Here is a 16,791-nt window from a genome sequence, read left to right on the forward strand (position 1 = left end):
AAAACTTTAAAGAAATATGAAAATGGAGATTTAATCAAAGAAATAGATTCAAGAAAGATCACCAATATGAAGAGGGATACAGGAGAGACAGACAGCTGAAGAAAATGACAGGTACAATTCACATGGAATTGTTACTTCTAAAACAGAATTATAGAACAATATTGTCCTGCACTATGTTGTTTCATGAGTATGTGTCATCATCCACCTCCATCAAAAATATGATCCCTTTTGGATGCCAACAAATGTATATGAAATTAAACAATATCAGGACAAGAAATTACACAGAATTATGAAAAATCAGACAATGGCATAAGCTACATTTCAGTATCATACACTGGTCAAATATTAAATTAAAGCAGTTAAGTAGGAATGAAAATATTTTTAAAGAATCAATTTGTGTTTTACCAGAAGAATTCTGAAGCACAAATTCACAATTTTGACAAATGGTTCAAAGAATGAACAAGTCCTTGATATTCATCAGGCTTTTAAAAAAAAAAAGTGTCCATAGGTAAAAAAGCAGCAACACGTTGTGAATCAAAGCAACTCAAAAAATCCAGCATGCGTAGGAAGTTAATTGTATTGCTGTCCTAAAATCCCACACAAGTACAAATCTATGAGTATATTAGGGGGAAAACAGAGGGGCAGATTTTAAAGAGGCATTTTTTTAGCAATACTGAGATTAAAGATGGGGATTTATGACTTCTAACACACTACAGGAATCAGCATCACACCAACCAAAGGAGAAAAAACCAAACAAACAAACAACAGCCATCACTAACGTCTTACGTATTGTCTTTGGTTGTTTAATATCAAGAAATACTTTTTACAGAATATGTGGAGACTATTCCTTTGAAATTCATTCTGTGTCAATACCTTCCCTGTGGCCTCTCTGGTAAACCAGAGGACAGACTACTTTCTCTGATTAGTTTGCTTTTTTCTACATTTTTATCATATCTGTCTTCAAAACTCCAATTTCTTCCATTTACAGGCTTTTGTACCAAAAAGGTTTAACTAGAACAGATTTTACACTGTATAGTAAAGGTATTTTTCTTCCATTATAAACTTAGAACCTAATAAAACAGTTTTCCACAAGATACTATTGAATTTACAGCAGGATTTAGAGACAGGAATAATGAACATTTGCAATAATAATACCTAAAATAAAAACCAACCCAAAACTCCTGAAGTTACATTAGCAAGGATTAAAAGTGTTATCTCTAAGATTTTAAAATTACTGCTTTAAAACCTCTTGTACCAGAAAGGAGTTTTCAGTCCCCAGCTAGAGGTGCTCAGTAGTTGAGGAGAGGGGAATGGGAGGGGAAGGGATGTTTAGGGTTTTCCCCTCATTCCCTTGCTGTCTGGCCAATTAAGCTCAGAATGTTTACCAGGTGTAGGATCAATTTAAGGAATGGAAAGTAGCATACACATTTAATGGTATTTCTATTGGACTATGTACAGCATCTCCAATGTCAGAATCAAAAGCATTCTGAGTAAAAACAGATAATGGTTATTAAGAAAAAGAAACCAAAAGAAAGGCTATTAATACACCTTTAAAAAACGTAACACAAAAATAATTAACCACTGCTTTCTTGGCATGTAAAAGTTCTATACAAATTTTAAAAATTTTATTTGCAGGTACTAACCTCTTCAAAAGCTCACTCTGTATTTACACTAATTCTTTTAACAAGTTTATCTCAAAGCATATTTAAAACAATCATGATTGCATTAACTTTTCTGCTTTAAATTATTACCCAATTAGTGCTTTATTCACATTTTAAAAACTTGTACAATTTATTACAAATATAAAACAGTGCAGTTTTTCATACATTATCCCAACTCTGAGACAAACACTTAAAAGACATGGAAAAAGATTTTGATTTCTATAAACATAACATTTGCATTACTCATACCCCTTTTTTCACTGTCCTCCCATAACCCCAATTTAAAAAGATCAAACATACAACATACTGTAGGTTTATTTTTATTCAAAAAGTTACTGTCTCAAGACATAAATACAAATCAGAAAACAGTACAATTAGGACAATAGAATGTGGAGGACAACAGGTTAAGGTAAATATATAAAACATTTTTAGCTGGTTGAAAACAAAGCTGTAAGAACTGCTTTCACAAAGAAACACTCCTTCAAGAGTAAGAAAAATCAACTTAAGTTTAAAATCATATATACAGTCCTCTCAGCAGTTCTATTAAATGCAGTGGTGTGGAAAACAATATAGGCAGTACTTTTAGACATGAGAGTATTTATTTATGTAAAATGAGTTAGGCAGATCTAGTTTTGATTTTGTTGTTACCCCATGACCTAGTAAAATAATTATACTTTATCATGATCCTTTAGATAATCTATGGTTTTTGGCTACCACAGCCGAATGTTTGATTTCTGAGTCTAAAAACAGGAAGCCTTTTGTGTTCACCCATTTGGGGAGATTCTTGTATTGCAAGCGTATTAAGGCATGGAATGATTAAAATAATATACCTCAAGAACTGAGAGACAACTGACAAAAAATATACATATGTAATATAAGTTAATATTTCCTTTAAAATGATGTCTAGCTGCCTAAGCCTTGCAAAATGAGTCAATGTCAAAATGGCATAGATCCACTTTCTGTTTTAGACCAAATTTAATTTTTTCGTGAATGGACACAAAATGAAGTTTAAAGCTTAGCTTTCAAAGAATATTATGGGCTGTTTATGAGTTTCTATTATCCAATCTAATTTACATATAGAGGAAATGTACTGTAACCTGTTAGAAGTATCTTTAACCTGAAGACTGCTTGCAAAGACAGATAGATAAAACAATATAAAATACAAATTTAAAAATCATTTTTAAAGCATGAATTCTCATGCTCTTCTATTTTTAAACATTGTTAAACTTTCAATATATTTCTGAAACCTCATAATTTTAAGTTGGAATTTAAAAGTAAGAAAAAACTAAACAAACTGCGCAATTATAAAATCAGCACCAATTTATATATATATATAATTTTATTTAAAATTTAGATCCCTATTCCCACACTCTAATAAGCTGTATAATTTTTGTTTAGAATTTTTCTGCAAACATACTACAATAAGCTTCTTTTATTTGGAGACAAAATACAGTGGCACTACTGGAAGGAATTTCACAACATTACATTTTTCTTAAAGGACAAGCAAACTTTCAGGGTTGGTAATGGGCAAGCAAGAGTGAAATCTGTTACGTTCTGGTAGCTTATAGCTTATGGACCTTTCTGAGAAGGCTAACATGAAGCTTTTGGAATAAAAAATGTGTTTTAGATTAAAAAGCTATTAAAATTCTGCTTTATGTATTTTTTTCCATGATTAATTAATACAAACCTTCGTTTGCTTAAGTTTGAATTTAATTGAAAATACTGACAACTCTTCTGGTTCATTCTATCACTGTGAGAAAACCAATCCACCTACTATTACAGTTCATGGACGTGAACAGCAATCCAGCAGAGTTTGTGATTATTTAGTATAGCCAGTAAATGTATAGAGAGAGGGGCTCAAATCTGTACCAAACACCTCTCAGACTGTTAAGATTAAAACTCAGAGGGAATACTTCTTATGATCCAGAAATAAACTGATAGCACATAAATAAAATATTGATTTTTTTTCCCAACAAAAAGTGTAACTTATCCTCAAATTGTTTACTTGTCCTTTACATTTCGTTTTTTCTTTCAGGCAAGCAAAACTGCCCCTTCAATGCACTTGATCTTGAAAGCATGTCATTCTCCTTAGAGAAAAATCTGTTCAGAATTTCACTGTATCTACCACAATTTTGTATTGAAAAACTTCCTCTTCCACTTAGAAAATGACTTCACCACTGATTTATTTGCTGCTCTGGTATTAAAACATTGACACCCCAAGAACCTAAAAAAAAAGTTAGAAATGGTGTCAATTTGTAGTCTAATACACATTTAACAAATAACAAAGCAATTAGTATATAATTTAAGACACTTCAAGATATATTAAGGCATTATTAAGTTTATTTTTCTTCTAAACCAGGTTAACCACACTTCTGATTTAGGTAATAATATGAAAAGGGCTCCTCATTCATTAGAAATATTTTTCTCACACTTGAAATTTACTAGATCTAGTAGGAATAAAGTCTGTTTTAATTATTTTAGGTAATAGTTGCAAAAGAGTTTTTAGTTAGGTGCCTAACTCAGACTTCTTTGACAATGACATTCTGTTGGCATTAATCTGAAATCAAGTGTGTTATTACCAGCACTAAACCTGGGACAAAACTCTCCAGGAGACTGGCCGCTGCTGTGTCTGTGATCACAGAAACCACAGTCCATCCCACATCAGCCAACCAGGACACAAATTTAACATTTCCTAGGAAATGTATCCACTCTGTCAGGAAGACAGTGAAAAATCAAACAATCATCAGACAAAATCAAGCAACTGTACTTCAAGAGATTGCGTAACTAGGGAAAGAAAAAGCTTTCCTGAAACAAAGAATCAGTTTCCACTTCCCATGTCACAATAAGCCATACAGCTTTCTGTGCCAATGGAAATACATATGACCACTGATGAGCCAAAAAACCCCCAAAGATCCAGATTTTGTGACTGTCCTAGCTTTTATAGGACTTTATAAAATCAGCAAAAGTCAAAGACTGAATTTTCCTGAACCTTAACACTACTGCTCATACTTATTTGTTTATAAAACCATTTTTTCTGTTCTTTGAATTAAATTCACTTTGGGTGCCTCCTACAATAGACCACACAGAACTGGTGCCAGCAATAACTGGGTACATCAGACTAGAACTCTGATCATAAACCATGTGCATCTGAGTAAATTAAACAGTTTTATTATGTCTACGTCTATTAAAAACAAGCGCAACAACTCCAAGAATAAGTGACCTCTGCAATAAATTATATGAATAAAGTGAATTAACTTTATTCTGATAAGTTTTTGCATGTGTGCGATGGTTTGGTTACACTGAGCACTGACTGCACGTTATCCCGTGGCCGGGGGTTCTGTAAAGGAGCGGCCCCGCCCGGCGCTCCCCGCGCTGCTGTGCTGCCGGCGGCTGCCCCCGCGCGGCCGCTCCCGCGCACTGCGCCCGCGGCACAGCGGGGCCGCCCGGGAAACTCAACCTGCTACAGCGCTCCCAGCTAGCGCTAGAGCTGGAAAGCTAAAAGGGTCCTCAAATCAATTCAATGCAACCTGGAGAGGGCCAAGGTTTCAGCACTGTCAGACTAAGAAGTGACTGGTACTTCACAGATCAGTCCAGGAAAAATCGAGGAGGGGAAGTACTATTGTAAAACAATGTCAGAGAACAGGCGAGATATTTTCTTGGTGTTACTTCAGGAACAGAACACACAACAGCCAGACACACAACCTAACTGATTCATTATTACTAAAGCAAAGCCCTATTGGTACAAAATATATGGATTTGCATTTAAAACAGTATTTTGGACTTCTTTCTCCCATAAACAGGTTCATGCTGCAACAATACTGTAAAAAAAATACATAACCATCTTCCAAATTCCACCAAGCTGTCCAAGATTCCCAGGAAGCCTTGTTGTACTGTCCTCTGCTGGCTTGCTGCAGCTTGTTATTTCCAGTGTAATTTTGTACCAGCTACCCAAGGTCAAAAATGGCTGCATACTTTACAAGTGGTTCAAGACAGAAGGAATCCCTCATGCAGATTTTTAAAAGAGAATAGAGACTGCAGATTTACCAAGTCGGATAAAAGGGCAACTGCAAGCAGAAACTACAGACTTCGGATGTTTTGGACCTAAAACTTCATATGGAAAGAAAAAATACCTCTCATCTCTATAAACAGATATCTGTATTATCTCTTATTTCTCCATTATCTTACTTATGCACAAAAGTAAACATGCCAATTAAAAAAAAATAACGAAAACCAAACCACAAAATGCAAACTACCTAAAGCTGACATTTCATAATGACATCAGAGTCACTGAACTAAGCTCAGCACAACAGGAAACTTGCCTTTAATACTATGTATGCACATTTCTTTTTTTTTTTAATGCTCTTTGCTACCAGCCTTTGCAAGGGTCTTTTCCATAACAGATGTGTTTTCTGCTCAGAATCATAGGCTTTTAATTTTTACATAACTATATACAGATATTAAGAACAAAAATCCTATAAACTTGCAAGGAACACTGACTATCCTAGAATGTATGGAGCTGACTTACTGTACCAGTCTGTCAAAATAATCTATAACAATGGCAACCTGAAGATTGCATTCCTTCCATTTAAAATCTGAAGAGAGTATGGCAACCTTAAGACTGATTTACATTACTTTCCCCTTACATAAGTTAACCTACCGATTCATCCATGATTGAAGCGGGGTCAAAGAAATCTGGTTTCAGTTCTGTTCTTTCTCTCCTGTTCTTTGACGGTGGCTTTAGGAAGCAAACAAACAAACAAGTTAAGTGTAATTCCACCAGAAAAAGAGTTTTACACTGTAGTCAGTGAAGCTGAACTCTCAAGGACTAAGAATTCACAAGTGATAAATGTTATTAGTTATGACAGGAAGTGTTTTTGCTTTTTGTATAGCAGTTGGAGCAGATGGCTCTTGTACACAGACAACAGCACAGCCCTTTAACAATTCAGAAAGCAACCAGAATGATTTTTGTTTTATCAGAAGAAAAATTTAATTCAAATATCTTATTTTAAAAGCAGAAATACAAATCCCAAAACCACTAAAAGAAAAGTAAATTTCTTACTAGGTCTATGTCCATGGTGTCAAAATCCATGCCTTCATTAAGATCTTCAATCCGCCCTTCTGATGACATCATCACATCTTCAACAATTGGCTCTTCATCATCTTCCATTAGACTTGTGCCACGTCGACTGAAATGAAAAGCAATACTGTTTAGCACTAAATCAAGTTACCTTTTATCTATTTAATAAGCTAATTCTCAGTATGGGACTCTCAACAAATAATAATTCCATTGGATAAAACAGAAATTAAGCAATGAAATAAATACACAATTACCACCAAAGAAAGCTGGTGTTAAACCAACAGAAAATACTAAGAGAGTGTGGGAGAATGCCTGACAAAGGTCAGTTTAGATAACTGTGGCACGCTGCTAAATGGGTACTCAGAAAGGGTCTGAGAACCGACAGGGAGATCTACTCCATAACTAATTTATGCTCAAGTGAAAAGTAATTTGAGTTTTTCCACCTAAAGAAAAATTTTTTCTGCCTTATGATAAGGCCAGGAAGAATGTCTTTGAAATAAAGTAAATGTGTAAAACCACTACAAATACACCTAAACAGTCGTTCACCCTCCTTCCTCATAAATTCTACATGAAACATTATATCTTATGAGAAAACTAAGGAGTAATTCTAATTATACTAATTAGAGTCACTGGATTTTAAAAAAGCCACCACTGAAACTATGTTACATGAAGTACTGGTATTAAAACAATCAAAAAAAAGTAGGGGAAAGATGTAAAGCTCCTCAATACATATACTCATATTGCAACCTGTACTTTTTTTCTGTAGAACCAGAGTCCTTAAGAATGCAGAGAACTTTTGAACTTAGAAGATGTATCCCTCTTAAAAGGTGTTACCACTGCATTTATAAATCCCCTCCCTGACTCACTGACAGAACGTGTCACTCCACTCACATGGCGTGTTGTAAGTTGCTTCTCAGCTTGACGTAGTTCATCGCTGCCCTCTCCTGTTGTTGTCGCGCGGCTTCTTCCTGTTGCCTTTGAGCCAACATCCACGTTACTTGCGTGCTTAAAAAGACCATTATTCTATTTTAAACATGTACTGGTTTTGTGTATGAACACTAACACAAAGCAGACCTACTCAGGTACATACTTGTAGTCGAGCGGCGGTTGGTGATGCTCAGGCTGCATAGGATAGACACCCATGTAGTTCTCATCAGGTCGCAATCTCTTGGGTTCCCTCATTATCGTGGAAGTGAGCTGAGGTGTCTGCATCATGACTGGTGTGTGCATTGACTGCTCCCTGTTCAGCCACATACTGTCACTACTGCTGCTTTCTTCAGCTGGAAGCAAACACAGGAAGAACATCTGTTAAGTTTTTTTCAAACTAGTCTGAAAGTCAATGTTGAAACACAAATTACATGCATGACAAAGAGAATCGATTGCTTTACTTTTTGTCACAAAGTCTTACATGTGTCTCAAAGGGCCTGGATTTATAATTTCTGGCTGGAGCATTTCTATGTTGTATGATTTAACACTGTGTAGTGCCCTTATTTCCTTCTCTGAATCAAATGAATAGCTTTCCCACTAAGACACATACATGATCAGAAGTTACTTGTTCTGAAAAAATATATTAAGGCATACCAATAGTCACACTAAAAAATACAGAAGAATATGTGCGGTTTATATGAATATGTATTCTAGTAAATTTTAAGATGTGAGAAGTTCTACCTTCAGGTACTTTCCGCTTGCCTGTTGCTGGCTTTGTCTTCTTATTTCTTACTGTAGAGCCTCGACTACTGATTCCACTAATCACTGACATGGTATCATCATCCCCACCAGCTAATAAAGAGTTTCGGTAGGACATGAGAGGAAGCCACACATCTTCTCTTCGCAGAGACATCTGAAAGGTCATGAACTTCTCCAAGTAAACATATCTTTAAATGAAAAGAGAAATACAGAGATGCAAAAAATCTGTAACAAATGTTACTATGTCAAGATAAGTAACTACTGAAATTCTCAGCTGATGTTTCTCATCTAGTTAAGAGAGGCCAGACAACAGCAAATCCGAAATACAATTTCTGTTCATCCACCATAAATCGAAAAATAACAACAATAAATATAATTTACCCTCTGTGAGTATACTTGACTACATCAGTGTAAACTTACCTTTATGTGTCAAAGATTCCACTTTGGATGAAAACAATACACAAGTATTTATTCTGATGTGCGTCTTTTGTGGTTATCATTACAAATATTAAGAATATTAAGAAAATACTTACACTGTTCTTTTGTCTTGTCTGAGAAGTTTCGAGGAGAACTCACTGAGAATATCAAGAAATGCCAAATTTAATGGTGGGTGGCTCTCACCTTGTGGATTAGGCTCCTTAAAAGCAAATTCTATACCATCCCTAAGAACAAATAAAAAATTACATCAGAAAAAGAACAGAAGTTCAAAGCACTGTGAGCTACCAAAACTGAACCCTTTTGAAGCAATAATTTGATGTTTTCATATTCCAGCAAAAAAAAAGTGAACACTAGTCATTATTTGAATCTGGACACACTTTCTGTCACAGAATTTCTACCCTGCATTTCAAGTTTTCTGCATGAGGCCAACATGACCACCACTGACAATGAAGTGGATCTGTTCTTATTGTTATGGACCAGACATTAAAAAGGCTTTTTCATTATAGCATCGATGCTGCTATCATTTACATACTTATATGATGATGCTGGAGAACACCAACAATATGAAACATTTAGGGTTTTTTTAGAGACAAAACTGCAGCCATCTCCTAATTAATACATGGACTACATCATCTCTATGACTGATACACTTAGTATTAACAAACTGATTTTCAAAGACAAAAAAGACTATCTTATGCTAGTGTTTACTATCAATAAGTGTTTACAAAAATGTAATACAAAGCACACAATTACTTGTGTAACATAGCAATAGCTTCTCTTGTTTTCAACTGATCCAATCCAAATGTTAAAGCAAAACGTCGAGCAAGTTCCTTTATGCCACTAAATGTCGGTGATGATCTGTCAAAATTATAACCATTTTCTTGAATCATTTCATTGAAGAGCTGTATGGAATAAATAGAGAATTTTTCATGTATTAAAAAAATTATGCCAAACTTTGAAACAATATACACAGAGCTAAATTTCCGTTTAAAAGTATGTTTCACAGCTTTTTTTCCTCCCACTCCTAATCTGACAAAACCAAGAGACAAACACAGACGTTTTGGACAGCAAAGTCTAAGCTACTCCTAGAGAGTCTGCACCCCAGAGATAAACTTTGAAAAGCACTGTCCAAGCACTCATCAAACTGCATATATACTGGATGACAGATTTCAGTGCTTCACCAAATCAGGTGTTCTAAACTTGAGAATACAAAAAATTAGTAGGATTCCCTAATTACATACACTAACACGTCTTCAGGGAAATTGCCAGACACCAGAAATTCTGTCACTGATTATGAGATTTTAAAGTACTCATGAATAGTTGTCAAAACCAAATACTCTGAACTTCACAGTCTTTCCTTTGATCAATCCTTTTCTCATCCTACTAAATTTGACTGTAATTCACTTCAATAATAAATTTCTATTTTTTTAAATTTTGTCTAATACACCCTTCACTCTTTTGTATCACAAAAAAAAAAGTGTTTAGTTACATATTTTACACTGCAGTTCCACCGGCTACTTAAGAGTCATGCTGCTATCCAAAGGAAAGGCCTCATCCTTCCTTGTTTTGGCAATATCCATACTGACAAACCACTCCTTACTTTAATAAGGACTATTTCTGTTTCGTCTCCACCAGGATCGATATCTAGATCTGTATTTACTATCTAGCTTTAGTCAAAAAATCAGGGGTAGAGAAAATAAATTTGGGCAGATTTTTTCCTTTCATGGAAAGCAGTAATCTATGCTGGATTACAGTGTTTTGGAAATATATGTCTGTGCTGTTCTGAGTCTGTGAATAAAATCCATGCAGATGGTTTGTGTGAGCGGATGAATCAAATGCTAACTTTAACTGAATTCATCAGGTTTCCATACAAACAAACTTTACTGAAGAGAGCATTAAATTATATTTTAATGTCTAATATGTGAAGTCCCTATTGAACATTAAGAAATTACTAAAACTTCAAATTAATTCAGAGAATAGTTTAAAAAAACCCAAAACCAAATCAAGACACAAAAGCAAAACATAACCCCCACAAAAAAACCCAGACCCCCCCCACCACACAGGCAGGAAGTATTTATGTCTTGACTACCAAGACTATTTTAGAGTTATGAAGGTTTCATAGTTACATTAATTTTATATTTATTTGCCTCTCCTACGTATTTTGTGGTACAGTATTTGTTTAAGTATAGAAAGACTTCTGGCAGTTTTTCCCATAGTCACAGAAAATGTGTTTCAGTTTAGACTTATTTATCCCTACCATTCATAAAAATTTCTTCATCAATACCTCAAATTAGTTACTAAACAACAGGATATCATCTACAGTATGGAATTTCATGCATAAAAATACTGTCAATTCTTACCTGCTGCAAACTAAGAATAAGTGTTTTAGCACACTGGATTTTGTCTATCTGTCTTGTTTTACTCATTGTTTCTTTAATAATATCACCATAGTCATTGTAATACTAGGAAAAACAAAAAAAAAGTTAACAGTCAATGTTAGTTGAAAAACATTGCAACTACTGAATTCTTCTGAAAACAAAATCTAGGATATGTTCCTTTAGAAAGAAAAATTAAACACTATCTAAAGGAAAAAAACCCAACATGTTCATGATTACACTAAAATTACACTCTAAACTGCCTCCACAATAATAATTTTTAAAAAACCTAAATCCAAAAAGAATAAACCCACTTTTCATTCTTGCAGTGAGTATTACTTTAGAGGCAGAATGACCTATTTATCTTCAAGGCCATGACATATTTGTTAATGACACGTGTTCACCCCTTCAGGGTACAAGATTAGAATCTATTTTTAGTAACTCCTGTAACTGTGGTGGGGAGTTTTATTTTCTTTCCTGAAAGGAGGCACTTACAGACAGCATCACAGCCATAATTTGTCCAACAAAGACAGCTGTCTGTCCAGTTTTCTAAGTATTTCAGGTTTAAGAAAGACCCAATTAGTTATTTGGAGAATCAAAATATATGTAGGGCACTCAGATGGATAAAAGCAGGCTGCCCAAATGTTAAGTTTTTAAGGAAATCACCAAGGAGCAAAGCTTTATCATATTCACAAAATGAGAACTCATATTAGTGTGCAGCTGTGAATCCCATGAGCCAGGAAAGGTTTTTATATTTAAGTAAGATTGAAACAGATATAAAGATAATGGGGGGAGGGGTAGAGGGGACTCAAATTTTACTTCTCTTCTATAAAGCTTAAACTTAAATTATTTGATGAGGCTGGACATCATGGAGTTGATCTCGGGAAGAACATTTTCAAAAGGCCTACTAAACTAATAAGTGAATTAAAAATACACCATCAATCAGAGTAAGAAAATAAAACTAATAAAAACAACATTAAAATAATTAGTCAGTTTCCCTCCTCAGTCCCCACCACCCATACACTGGAACTATAACCACTCATCTCAGTAATTTTTCTCCCTACATACAAAAAAAGGGCCTACAACTCCAGAGTTTTAAATTCTTCACATTTTGAAACAGTTATCTTGTAAGGTGAAAAAAAAACCAAGTAAGAGTTAAAAATTCCAGAACTACTGTATTCTAGTTGTTTTATGAAGTATCACTACTAAGCTTCAAATTTACCTTCATATATTGCTTGAAAATATCCGCAGCTGTGTTCATTTCCACCACAGTATATACAATGAGCTTACAGAAAGCTGCAAGTAGGTTTCTTCTTTTGTGCAATGCTTCAATTTTGCTGGCTTCATCATCCTGCTGTCCATCTAGAAAGAGTTCAGAACAGGAAAACTGTCAGGTTTAAAGACTCCATGCTTAAACATTTATTTATAAAACTAATATGGGCTAGTGGTCATGATTCAGAAAATCAGATCTCACTTCTGATGGCAATGCACACTTCACTGTCCACTGACATGTGTCTTACCCTGACACAGAGACAAATATTTGAGCCTATTAAACCAAACCTTTACTGCAATAATCCTACATGTTCCCAATACAGAAAATCCTTTAATCAGCTGCTGACATTTAAAAGACACACCTACCTCTGTGCATATGCACACCTCTCAATGACAAAACAAAATTAAAAAATAAAAAAATAAAAAAAAAACAACCAGGCAAACAAGAAAAAACCCAACAACAAAATACCACCACCACAAAAACCCAGAAATGCACAATGAAACAAAGATATTAGTCAGAAAACAAATAATATAAAGGGAACTTAAGCTTTGTACAAACCGGCACTATTATTATCATCATCCTGATCAATGAAGACATGATCTAAAATAAAACTGAGTAGTTCAGATTGCAAAGAAGAATCAGGAGTGTAAACAAGTGGCTCCAACATGTCACGTCCTCCTGTCATAATCTGATGGCTGAAGATCATCAACACATCACACAAAATTGTGAAAGCCTGTTAAAAAGAAACCTCAGTAAATACTTGCTTGGAAAATATATTTTGTTTAGAATAATGTACTTGCACTTGACAAAATACTTGAGATCTCAACAGTATACACAGGCCACTAAAGTCCTACGCAACTACAAAAGCCAGCTGAAGTCAAAATGTGCATAGCTTCACACAGTGGGCTCCTGAATCAAGAATGAATCTCCAAATAAAAATACTGCACAGATGATGCCAACTAAATATAAAAATATTGCAAGATTAACACATAAGGAGCCTGATACTCCCAAATTCTACCTGATGCGTACTACATTAGGTCTAGAGAACTAGAGAACTTCATGGACTCTGACCAGAATACAGTTGCCTTTTTGCTGTCTTTTCTTAAAATGGTTTTGATCACATTTGTTTAACATATAACAGCTGAGATTCTTCGATCTCTTTAAATCCTGATGTCCAAAAATCTAAAAGTGCAACCAACTTTTCTGTTTTGCTAACTTGTGCATCTGATACCAATTTAAATGCCTGTACTCCACTGTGCCAGGTTCAAATGTCTTAGTACCTGACACAAAGACTGACACTCTTCAAACAGACCAAGGCAACAAGCTGTTTAGTGCTGCACCTTCTGCTTGGCTCTAATCTCCAAGTACTTCCATGAACAGGTCTGTTCTCTAACTCCTCATAGTGAATATTACTAATTCCTGGCCACAAAAAAAAATACATGTGATCCTCTGAAGTCCCTTGTGTCCTTTCATGGGATTAGAGAAGGGAGGTGGAACCAACACCAACTGTAACATTGTGCCCAACGTGACAGGTACCCTGTGCAACTAGGCAGCTCTAGTTTCTAGAGTGTTCACCAGAGTCTGAGAGTCATACAGCCTCTTAGGGAAACCTACTCAGAGATTCAGTAATTTTTGTTACTAGCACTTTCACACCCTACACCTTGTGACTATTATATTAGCTAGCTCTTTGACACAGAACATGCCTATTAAGCTCCAGGAATTATTCTTGTTCTAGCAAGAGTTTCAAAAGCTGCAATTGTGCCATTCAGTGGACCAGATTTTCCACTTCAACCAGGTTATTATTATCTGCAGCAGCAAAAAGGCTCCTGGCTTTCTACTTCTTTAATTAGACTGTCTACCTAGAAGATAATCTGGTCTTTCCCCTGTAGAGACATAGTTAATTTTCTTTCATTTTAGCATTTTAAAGATGGTTAAAGGCATTTACTTAGAATTAATTCTGCTATCAGTAACCTGTGTACCTCACTGGAACTCCAAATTCCTACGAGTGTCCTGGCCAAAGAACTATTTGCCCATAGATTGAAGAGACTCAGCCCCTACAGTTCAATTTTTTTTTTCTCACTATTATCCTCAGAACTTGAGACAAGTGTTTCCCAATATGATGTCTCAATTCTTTTTGAAACAGAAGCAAAAACTATAACCAACAGAGCAGTGTGACTACAAAAAAAAATCCCATTTACCAACAATAAACTCTCCTAGGTTACAGTGCATACTTGTGCATGTATAAACATATACACACTCATCTTAAGTACTCAGTTTTTTCTCCTGATTTTGAAATGCCCAAATTCTTGGGATTCTGAAAAGCCAAGGAATATATTGTATTATGGAGCAACACAGAGACAGGAAGCTGCACCTGCATGCATTCAAAGACAGAACCAAAAAATAAAAAATAATAAATAAATAAATAAATAAATTTCTTTCAAATTGCCATCCTTAGCTCTTCCAGTTTTGAGCCTATGAATCCACAGCTCCACAGGAGATGTGAGTCATTAACACATGGTAAGCAAGAGGTTTGAAATGGAACTCTTTCAGTCAGCTTACACCCAGAAGGCTTCTACAGTGCACCTGCAGAGTCATTACTTAAAGAAACAAAAAAGCTCCTTTGCATAAAACATTATGCTGCCTAAAATTACTCGAAAAAATCAAGTTTTAATTGATTCTGAAATCCTTTGTACATAAGGAGGATGAACATACAAGTATGCATTCACACTCAAAGGGCACTCAGCCTGAACATCCAGGACATCATGTTCCCACATAAGTGCCAAAAACATTAGCAAGAAGAACTTTTCAGTATAAAAGTACAGTATTAGAAGACGCCAAGTAACAACAGCCACTAACCTGTTCCTTAACAGCAGTATTTACATTGGTCAGGTAGTGTTGACAGATCTGACAGAACACTCTCATCTGCTTCTTTAGACGTAGAAGATCCTCCTATAAAGGGAATGATTTCATGTAATAGTTTTGCCTTTTCAATTTTTTAGTCCCATTTAGTGCAAGCACTTTCACAGAGCATTCCACCACAGACCTTAGTGATAACATTCAAGTCCACTGCATTATTTTTAAAAATCACTATTATAAATAAAATTAGCAAGTAGCAATTTCCTTAACTTTGTCATTCTGTGTAGCACAGAGGAGATGGCAATTGGGATGAAAATTGTTCAATTTTATAAAAAAAGTAGTAATTAAAAAACCTCAAAAACAAACCTAAAAAACCCTAACAACTCCCCTCACCCCCAAAAATCCCAGCGCATAAAGTGTTTTCTCTTTAAAATATATGTATTTTCAGCCTAAAGGCTAGATTTTAGGCAGCTGTTCATAACTAACAAAGACAATCTTACATATGAAGTGGAACATCAGATGAGAGTTGGTTTTCTTATCCCCTTTCATTAAAAAAAAAAAAAAAAAAAGTTTCCGGAGTTGCAATAACTTCCCAAAAACTCGAGATTACCGAGCGAACAAAGTATCAAATTGGTCTAAGTACCACCCACACATGTAATGCAGTTGGTGCTACTCCATCATGTGAATATTTAGCCCTATACAACTGGAGAAGTTGTAATACAGGACCAACTGTGTAACCAGCATCAGTCCAGACAAAGACAGAATACACATGAGAGAAGTTTAAAAACTATGCCTAAAATCTAAACTGTAACAAGTCTCTCCCTTGAAGAAAGTGGGTAACACACTGGGTACAGCACATCCTTTAATCCCAACAGGATTAACAAAAGCAACAGCTGCTTCTTGACAGGAATTTAAGTATAAGACTATTTTAGAAGTCCTTTTCTACACAAAACCTTTTCTCTCCACAGTTGCCAGTTACACTGATGCTAAGAGAATTATACGTGGGATATTTTCTTTCTTTTACATAGAATTATTTGTTTACATTTTTATTAAAATTACTTATATAGTCTTTAATTTAGTACATGCAGTGTGACTACATGATTACTACTTTATGAAGCTAATTCCCAAACTTAGTTCACAAACCTGTTCATTTAGAGCAAAGTTAGCAGCTGTTGACAATGTCGTCAGGGGCCAAAAAAAGCGCAAAACAACCAACTAAAAAAACCAACCAACCAACCAAATCTTTAGGCACAGTACATGTCTGTCACTTCTGTTTCTGTGCTTATTTTTTGCTGCTGTACATTCCACTTTCATTGAACAGAAATCAACAGAACTTCTGTAGGTATTGAGTATATTTGGCAGCAGTCAAGCAGATAAATATAATAGTTGTAATTCAGAAGTTAAACCAATGAAAGCTTTAATTTA

At 35.1% G+C, this 16,791-nt stretch overlaps 1 protein-coding gene across 13 annotated transcripts in view; it reads right to left on the bottom strand.

Moving 5' to 3' along the window:
* Positions 1 to 1,965: 1,965 nt before the first annotated feature.
* Positions 1,966 to 16,791, bottom strand: part of STAG2 (STAG2 cohesin complex component) — a 76,068-nt gene continuing 61,242 nt past the window's right edge. For 6 of the 13 annotated variants that reach the window (XM_086850483.1, XM_086850488.1, XM_086850486.1 and 3 more), the window contains exons 23-34: positions 15,367 to 15,459; positions 13,069 to 13,243; positions 12,460 to 12,599; positions 11,223 to 11,324; positions 9,616 to 9,764; positions 8,958 to 9,086; positions 8,407 to 8,612; positions 7,829 to 8,018; positions 7,630 to 7,713; positions 6,721 to 6,847; positions 6,319 to 6,396; positions 1,966 to 3,885 (exon numbers count right to left, since the gene is read on the bottom strand). In XM_086850483.1, coding sequence (XP_086706609.1) covers positions 3,862 to 3,885; positions 6,319 to 6,396; positions 6,721 to 6,847; positions 7,630 to 7,713; positions 7,829 to 8,018; positions 8,407 to 8,612; positions 8,958 to 9,086; positions 9,616 to 9,764; positions 11,223 to 11,324; positions 12,460 to 12,599; positions 13,069 to 13,243; positions 15,367 to 15,459 — 1,497 coding nt within the window. In that variant the 3' untranslated portion in view covers positions 1,966 to 3,861. Of the gene's footprint in view, positions 3,886 to 5,357; positions 5,769 to 6,318; positions 6,397 to 6,720; positions 6,848 to 7,629; positions 7,744 to 7,828; positions 8,019 to 8,406; positions 8,613 to 8,957; positions 9,087 to 9,615; positions 9,765 to 11,222; positions 11,325 to 12,459; positions 12,600 to 13,068; positions 13,244 to 15,366; positions 15,460 to 16,791 lie in introns of those variants that run through there. The other 7 variants (XM_086850477.1, XM_086850480.1, XM_086850478.1 and 4 more) reach the window with 3 other exon arrangements.

This window comes from Cyanistes caeruleus, chromosome 14, assembly GCF_971803275.1.
Source record: "Cyanistes caeruleus chromosome 14, bCyaCae1.hap1.1, whole genome shotgun sequence".
Classification (NCBI taxonomy): domain Eukaryota; kingdom Metazoa; phylum Chordata; class Aves; order Passeriformes; family Paridae; genus Cyanistes; species Cyanistes caeruleus.